Genomic DNA, 9,265 nt, shown 5'->3' with positions numbered 1-9,265 from the left:
GGTATTGTGGAGTATGTGAACCGGTAAGCAATTCTGCACCATGTGCTCTTGTTCACCAAATTTATTGTTGAACATTCGGAACACCAGATTATGACAGATAAAAAAGAAAGCACCAAAAATTGCTACACATTAATACCTGAGCAGAGACTGAAGGCAAATATTCATCTATTAAACCCTACACCATAATGCTGAAACACAGATAAAAACATTCACAACACTCTACAGAGTATAATAAATAGCACTTTTTTGTGCATTACAACCAGTTAAATGTAATAAAGTTAATTATACCATAAAAAAATACACACAAAATTACACATAAATGTATTTAGTATACCATACATTGTACAAAGTACTGGAGAAGATCATGCATGTTTAAAAAGAAAAATCTGCAAGGTGACAATCATTTTTCAGTATATACTATAGGAGAAATTGTTTTGCACTGTTAAGTATAATTACTATGCACTGCATTTTCCGGATGAGAGTAAAATTATTGATTTGCAAATAAATGATTACTGAGTCTGTCTCAGTAAAACACATAGTTTGTCTTCTATAAACTTTTAACTATAATATAGAAACTGATGCGAGTTGACAGCCATGTATTTTATTGTATTACATACACTTCCCCAAACTATTTCCATCTCATTTTGACCATGCTTTAAGGAAAGACATGTTTTCTTTCTACATACTTTTAGAGAAACCTATATTTTTGTCTTTGATGGGAGGCAGTGGAGGTAAAATGAGAAGAAAGAAAAGTGTAGAGTTTATGTTCAAAATTGAAATTGAAAAATATACAAAAAAATTCTGAGATGCCACACAGAGATGTGGACATCTTTTGGCCGAGACCATGAATGTCCTATGAATGGAATAATTTGTTTTGATAGAAATTACGTTATTTTAAATAAGCACAGTAAAAATGTCAGTCTTTACATTAAAAGAAAAACCCACAAAAATCTGGAGCCAGTTCTCTCTTGATACCTTAAAAATAATTAGGAGGGAAAAAGTAAAAGGGAAAATGTTTAAAAATATACATGAATGTGAGTTTATATTTAACTACTGAGAAATTATTATTGACTAAATTAACTTTATTTGATATACAAATACAAGTCTCAATAATCTGAGGAACAATAAGTACAGGTTTTAGGGAAGAATTCATGTTTTTGATATTCACTAAAAAGACAAAAAATTACATTTGAAGATTAATTTTTCCATGTGTAATAAGTTCAGAAGTGCCAGCACCTTCTCCTAAAATAAATTTATTTTCAGAAACTTTAACAAAACTTAATTTTCTACACCTATGAAGTGTAAATCAATTTTAATCTGAAATGGGAACTGTGGAAATTAAAGGAGGCCTCTAGAGCAATAGTTCAGCAGATACTAAGGGAAATACTGATGAACTTTTATTTAAAATTTTTACTTCACCAACCTCAAAGAAAAGAATTTGGGGCCAATTTGAGAAGACCACCCATAATAAATATATAGTTATAAAATTGCAGGGCATTCCTTCATCATTTTAAGGCACAGTCTGTTTTATCCCAAACAACTATAAGTTCAAGGTCACAGTGAAAATATGCATTCAATTTTGGTCTGGTTTCTCATGGGTATGTTGCTACATTTATAGTTAGTCATAAGTTTAAGAAATGGTAATACAATCACTTCAAAATAATATATCTAAGTCATTTTTATAGTTTTAAAAATGTAAATACACAATACAATTTCCTAATTTATATACACTAAAAATTGGATTTTTCCCCTTCCATAGTGGAGGCAGAGAAGATTATTTCTACCAATATTCCAACAAATACATTATCTGATTATGTAGAAAGCATGTTTATGTTAAATACAGGCACTTCCTACTTAGGATAAAATTATTCAACACAAAGGACAAACTCATTCCAAAAATAATGTTCACTGAATTTTTAGGTCTTGTATATCATCTTTTTATTAATATCATCCATGTCCCTACCAGATAGTTGGATAAACTGTAACTAAATCAAGGTCAAACATTTTAATATTTGGCTTTCTCTTCTGTCTCTTTACTTCCAAGGCTACTTATGCAAACTACATCAACATGACTGGGCAGAGAAACAGTTAAGTGACATTAAATTATGGGAAAAAACATAATATGAGGGACTGAAATTCCCTCAAAATTTCTGTAGGAGAGAAATTAAAGAATGTCAACCATATAAACACAACAGTTTCTGAATCTATCATATTTCTGCTTTCTCTCATGAGTACACTACCACATCAATGTTAACATTTTAGCATTAACATCTTGTTCTTATATTTTCCTTTAAGATGCATTTTACAATGTTTATTTCATTGTATTATGTTAAGTTCTAGTGGATAATTCTCCCCTATGAAACATGTGACTGTATAGAGGGACTGAATGGAAACACATAAAAAACAATAGAAATTCCACAATAAACTTTCTATTACATAAATGAGAGACACCTGTACTAAAAATGATCTGGGCAACAGAATTTAAAGTTTTACAGAATGAATCTGAAGCAAGATTACCTAAATGATTTCTTCAACTAATTACTGAAAGATCATTATTGGATAAACTAACTTTCACCCAATAAAACCAGAAAACACTATTCCAGAAATCAGACAAAATAGAATACACTATGCTATAAGCTTTACATATTTTGAAAGAAAAATTAGGATATGGAATATAAGTTTTGATCATGTGTATTTAATATAAGTCCTAGAAGAAAAATACTGAAAAGATTATTTTTGCTTTAATCCCAATATGGTAAGAAAAGTTCATTGGCACAAATATCTGGAGGTATTTTACAGTTTCATTTAGCTTTGGTGGCAAAGTGTATTTTTGCTAACCATATGAAAACAGTTCTATTTTCCAATGTAGAGTTTTATGCTAAAAAAAATTCGGACGCATCTTTTTTTTTTCCTAAAAAAGGGATGTAAAAAGTCCAATATGAAACAAAACAAGTGCAACATGAAATACAAAATATGCCTAACACTTAGGCTTTTGAACAGTTAATAGTTCTACGCTTTGTCTACAAATTTTTACTAGTAACATTACTATATAAATACTAAAAACCAAGATAACACTAAAAAAAAATAGCATATGAACCTTACAAAAATGGTTAGGTTTAGATTTCCTAAACTAAGATTAATGTTCAAATATGCAAACAAATTTACACTAACTAATAAAACTACATCAACAGATACAGTTTTTCATAAGTGTTCAAAGTTACAATGTACAGAATGAGTACAGAATAAATCTGACTCACATATATCAAGACCTATACAAAGTCATCAGAAATTAACTGGTTACTTGGTATTTTAAAACAGTCATTTTTGGCAACGTAACATGCCAAACACTTTTAGAAAGTACTGTATTTGATTTAAAATTTTTCAACTACAGACAATGTAATCAAGATGTAGCTCAGAATATCATCTAACTTTTGAAAGCAACATTATCAATTCAGGGGTACTGTTACATTTCTACTATAAATTAAATAACAGTTTATTCTCACTATTTCCAAATTTTATTCCATTCTTAAGACTAAGTTATTAATTATAAAATTCAGTCGTCTGTATTCATAATATAATTTATTTATCAAAAGTGTGAATTCTTGAGCATTTAAGAGTATACATACTCGGATTTGGATTACGGGTCTGACTTTTCTTTCCTATTATCCTTATTAAAAGTAAAGAATGTGAGTAGCCTCACAAACTTTCTATTTCCTCAGGCTGTTAAAATATATTGTGAAAGAATGCATGATTAATAATGTGTAAGTAAAAGTTCATTACAGAACTGGAAATGTTCTTTGTTCAAAAAGACAAATAAAATTTCAGCTCCCAATCATCTTACTATTTTGTAATAGTATCCTCTACATTTACCTTATGTGGCAAGAAGTTTTCTGCCTGAGTCTAATTTCATAATACAAAGATACTTTTATTGCTTCCTTTTTCCTGGGGAGTGCTATACTCTCCAAATTGACCCCCCCACAAACTACACAAGGTATCTTGTTTCCTGTAATTTCACAAATCTAAAACACAGAGAAGGGCTTCCCTGGTGGCGCAGTGGTTAAGAATCCGCCTGCCAATGCAGGGGACAGAGGTTCGATCCCTGGTCCGGGAAGATCCCACATGCCGCAGAGCAACTAAGCCCGTGTGCCACAACTACTGAGCCTGCGCTCTAGAGCCCGTGAGCCACAACTACTGAAGCCTGCGTGCCTAGAGCCCATGAGCCACAACTACTGAAGCCTGCGTGCCTAGAGCCCATGAGCCACAACTACTGAAGCCTGCGTGCCTAGAGCCCATGCTCTGCAACAAGAGAAGCCACTGCAATGAGAAGCCCGTGCACCGCAACGAAGAGTAGCCCCCACTCGCTGCAACTAGAGAAAGCCCGCACATAGCAACAAAGACCCAACGCAACCAAAAATAAATAAATAAAATAAATTTATAAAAATAAAACACAGAGAAAACAAAAAGTGATGATGAAAAATAATCAACAAATGCCTTAGTCATAGAAGGTCCCAACACATTAAAAAAATTTTTCCCAACTGATTTTCATAACAAGTTCCTAAAAAATTGCAAATGCAGCACTGCAAGGTTTTGCACTAAACCTCATAATAAAGCAAGATACTACACTAATTTAGACCTAACGCTTAAGATGAAAATCAGGCTAACTGAATTGCCTGGGGATTTGGGAATCAACAGCCCTAGTTTATCTCATCATCTTTGTGTTTACCCCATTTCCCCAGAGCTCTCAAGAATAAACTGAAAATTGAGCTTTACCTTTTATTGAGTTTTATTTCCCTTGACCACCTTCTGTAAGAGATGCTAATAAGCACTGAGGTAAAAAGAATACACTATGCTATAAGTGAAAAGTCTGAAGAGTTTAGAAAAGAATGGGAAGTAGATAATGAACAAATCAGACAATCTGCCTCATGTAAGTATGTGTGTATGGTGGAAATGTGTACCATCTGCATGAGTGACAGGATAATCAACAACAAACATTTACTAGGCCTACTATAGTTCTTTATTTCTTTTCCTTACTGTATAATCATGCAGATATTATAGTGTAGTTCAAACAAGAAAACGTATTCCATTATATACATCTGAATTTATCTGAGCAAAATATGAAAAAAATTAAAGATTAATTAACACATGATCAATATATATATTGAAGAGACTCAAAATCAGTGTTAACCAGGCACAAATTTTTTTTTTTAGGACTACTGTTTTAAATACTTTCATTCTGGTGACAACCAAGAAAAGAACTAGCAGAACCTGTGTAATTTCCAACATGAAAAAGATAAAGAAAAGAGAGCATTAATGATTTCTATCATATTATCTGTTCCAAATTATAATAGTAGTAACTCCAGAGGACTCTCTGGAGACACTGAAAGTACTCGCTGTTTGCCCTGTCCAGTCTATATTTGGTCTAGGTATCAACAATAGGATCCAGGAGTAATTTTTATAAGTTCAAAACTTACTCAAAACTCAAAAAACAAAATCTAAATAAAAATGTCATAACAACAGAGCTCAGAAGTTTGCTAAATTAGATAATCCCTAACTGCCAATGAACAATTTCATTTTTGGTAACATTTCTGATAAACCTGTGTTGTTTTGCCAGCTAATAATATAGATTGTAGGCATGGTTGAAATAATGTGAATTTAAAGACAAAGGGGGCTTCCCTGGTGGCGCAGTGGTTAAGAACCCGCCTGCCAATGCAGGGGACACGGGTTTGAGCCCTGGTCTGGGAAGATCCCACATGCCGCAGAGCAACTAAGCCCGCGAGCCACAACTACTGAGCCTGCATGCCACAACTACTGAAGCCCGCGCGCCTAGAACCTGTGCTGCGCAACAAGAGAAGCCACTGCAATGAGAAACCCGTGCACCGCAAGGAAGAGCAGCCCTTGCTCGACGCAACTAAAGAAAGCCGCGTGCAGCAACGAAGACCCAATGCAGCCAAAAATAAATAAATAAATAAATTTATTAAAAAAATAAATAAATAAAGACAAAGGACTTTCCTTTTCTCAAGTGATAGAAACATCAGTTTTGTTAATCTTCAGACAGAGCCTACTTTCTCATCTCTGGTAGTTATTTGGTTTTAAAGTGCATTAGGACTTGATGAAGACTGTCAAAATGTATGTGTGTGTGTATACATATAATATTAAATATATGTAAAAAAACCCCAAACTACTGCTGTTTATAACATGTTTAATGAGAATCCTTTTTGTAGTCCTAAAATAAAATATTTTGTTGGAATAAATAAGACTTTAGGACTTGATGATAATGACACTCACATGAAATTATTTTCATGGAAACTAATGTGCCTAGTCTGCTGCTTTAAAAAGCTAATGTACTACTCACAAATGAGAAATTTAAGCTTGTTACATTTTATTCAAGAGCAGGAATGACTAAACAAGGAGACTTTAGATCATCTAAACACATTGATTATGGCTGTCAATAGAAGATTCAAATTAATGAATTTTCTTAAGTTCTGTATATGGACCTAAGTTCAAATTCAGAAATAGTTAAATGACATAGTTAACCTGTAACTTGAAATGCAACTACATATGGGTGAAAACTTGAAATACGACACCATATGTACAAAAGTTGTTATGAGTATATGTATAAGCTAAACCTAGGCAGATGTGTCCTTGTTTAAATATATATGTGGTATGCCATGGGAAAGTGCATATATAATCTGTTAAGTTCTCTTTCCTTTCAGGTTTGAACACACAAGCATTCTGTATTTTATCCCTTTTGCTGCTTCTATCAAACAAACAAGAGCCTGGTATGCCTGCCATGTCTACTATGAGGTTATCACTTATCTTTAATGATCTCATAAGTGAAAATATGAACACTGAACATGAAGCTGGAAAAGACAACAATGGAATCAAACAAACTTAAAACTCTCAGAGATGATAGCAAGACCATCTTCAACTGATGATGAAACAGCAAGAACCCGAAGAACAAATGAGAAAAGAAGTGAGGTAACCCTCTACAGGCAGTAAAGTGGGAGTAACCTTCTAATAGGCAGTAACAACTGAGAGGTTGTAATGGAATCCAGATGCAATGGCACGTAAAATGAACCTGGTACTCTAGGACATCCCTGGGCACTAACAAGGACACAAGTTCACAGGTACAACTGTGGAGTTACTGGGACTTAAGGACTATACTTGCAAGGTTTGGGGTATTTACAGCATACACATCTAAAGGAAGGGCTCTATCACTCAGGTATACCCCAGCCTTGAGTTAATTCTATCTTAAGGCGAAGATACCTAGCTGCATTGCCTACTTCCAAAAAGTGAGCTGAAATGTGAAATGAAATATAAATATTACTCTCTATCTGTCAAATAGTAATCACCTTGGCAAATTAAGATTCCACTATTAAACCTAGTGGCTAAACACTCCAACTTATTCAGGTATTCATTGTTTATACTTATGCTATTAATGGGGTAACACTTTTTCCACTGTTATTCCATTAATAGTATAATTTTATACATTAAATGTGGTACTGCACTTCATCATGCTGATTTTCTTTCCATAGTAAATAAAAATTGTGCCAATGTAGAGTATTTTCTGACCACTGGAATTTAGTTATTTTAACAACCCACCATGACCCTAGGCACTTTTGACAACCATGGGGTCAGTGAATTGAATAAAATGGTAAAGACTGAATGACTGAACTGCTCCAATGTCTATAAGTAAATATCTATGAAAATTTTTTTCAAATTTTAGCAATACATCTCTTCAGTAGTCTCCTGATAATCACTAAGAATACAAAATAAGATTCTTATTTGAAAAGAAACAAGAAAATTTCATTGAGTTTTGAATTTGAATTACGTTTCCATTCATCAATCTTGCTGGTTACCAAGAAAACATGTCTCCTTAGAATTTAAAGTTGTATTTTCATAGGTGTAAGAAAACAAAAGATCTATTTTGTTCACTATGGCTGCCAAAAACTGACTAAAGACTGTGGCTATTTCCTTTCTGAGAAAGCAAACAGTTTAAATTTCATTAATCTTTTAAGACTTATTTTTCAACACGTATACTGTAGCAAATACAAAGTAACCCACTTTTCAGAAGAAAGTTTGACGAAATGAGAATACTTGAGGTGAGGATACAAACAATGCTAAATTTACTGAGTGTTTAGGAGAAGATCTTGGTATGGCCAATCAAGCAGACTAGCTGATATGCAGAGTCCTCAAAGACAGAGGCTACCTTGTCCTTTTACTGATTTTTCATAATGACTAGTACACAGATGTCATACCACAAAACAAAACCATGCTTCAACTACTTTCCTCAAGCATTACAAAACTAATTTCCTATTTTCAACATTGTAAAAATAGACCTCTCTTCTCCAAAGGATCTTGCTGTCCACACTGATGGATCTGTGTGTTCCCTCTTATTACTGGACCTAAAGGCATAACTGATCTTTATCATTCCTTAAATCCAATCTTACATAAAGTTGCATAATGCATGGAGTAAAAGAGGAATGAAGACAAAGCATGGAACCCTGTATAAGTGTGCTGACCCAAAAGCAATCACACCAACAGCCAGAGGAAGTGGAAACTGTGAAGTAGTCTTCAACAATTTACTGTAAAGAGACAGAAATATACATTATAATGTAACCTACACTGTGAGCAAAAACTGAACATGTCAATCTTTTATACAGTTTTGAGAAAGTGTTCTAAGTGATTTTAGATAAATTCATTATATGAAAAATTACTTTAACTGTCCAAAATTTTTTAAAAGATCAATACAAGTCAATTTTCGCTAGAAAAGAGAAAAATATTCTATTAAGTAAATCACCAGTTTTGTTTATTCTTTTAAATTTTAACCACAGAAAAATACTAGTTGGACTTTTATTCAGCAAATTTTCACCCTATTTAATATCAGCAAAAAACTTCAACCAAATAAAAAAGGAACCATCTTTAATTCCTAAGAGGAGCATGTAAGATAAGACACTATTTTTAAAAGAAAAATACTATCAGGAAAGGCTATCACCTTTTTACTCTGAAAACAGAGACACTGAGGGGTTAAGAAACTTACCTAAGGACACAGAGCCTTAGACTGAAACCCCAGATCTGCCTGACTTTAGAGTATCTGCAACTATCTGCCAGAATCAACTGAAAAGGTTTCCGGAGCAAACAAGCGGTCAATGAAAAGTAAAGTTTTATTATGGAAAATTTTAAACATATTCATAAGTAGATTAACAGTATAATGAACTTCATGGACCCATCAACCAGCTTCAAAAATTATCAAGTCATGGCCAAT

General features: G+C 33.2%; 1 protein-coding gene across 2 annotated transcripts in view; it reads right to left on the bottom strand.

The window, feature by feature from the left end:
- Positions 1-46: 46 nt before the first annotated feature.
- PGAP1 (post-GPI attachment to proteins inositol deacylase 1) overlaps positions 47-9,265 on the bottom strand; it is an 80,048-nt gene continuing 70,829 nt past the window's right edge. For both annotated transcript variants that reach the window (XM_082397332.1, XM_082397333.1), the window contains exon 27: positions 47-8,585. In XM_082397332.1, coding sequence (XP_082253458.1) covers positions 8,447-8,585 — 139 coding nt within the window. In that variant the 3' untranslated portion in view covers positions 47-8,446. The remainder of the gene's footprint in view (positions 8,586-9,265) is intronic.

The sequence above is a fragment of the Balaenoptera borealis genome, assembly GCF_965194805.1.
Source record: "Balaenoptera borealis genome assembly, chromosome: 6".
NCBI lineage: Eukaryota > Metazoa > Chordata > Mammalia > Artiodactyla > Balaenopteridae > Balaenoptera > Balaenoptera borealis.
The sequence above is the reverse complement of the archived record's forward strand: the minus strand, read 5'-3'. Positions and strand labels throughout refer to the sequence as shown.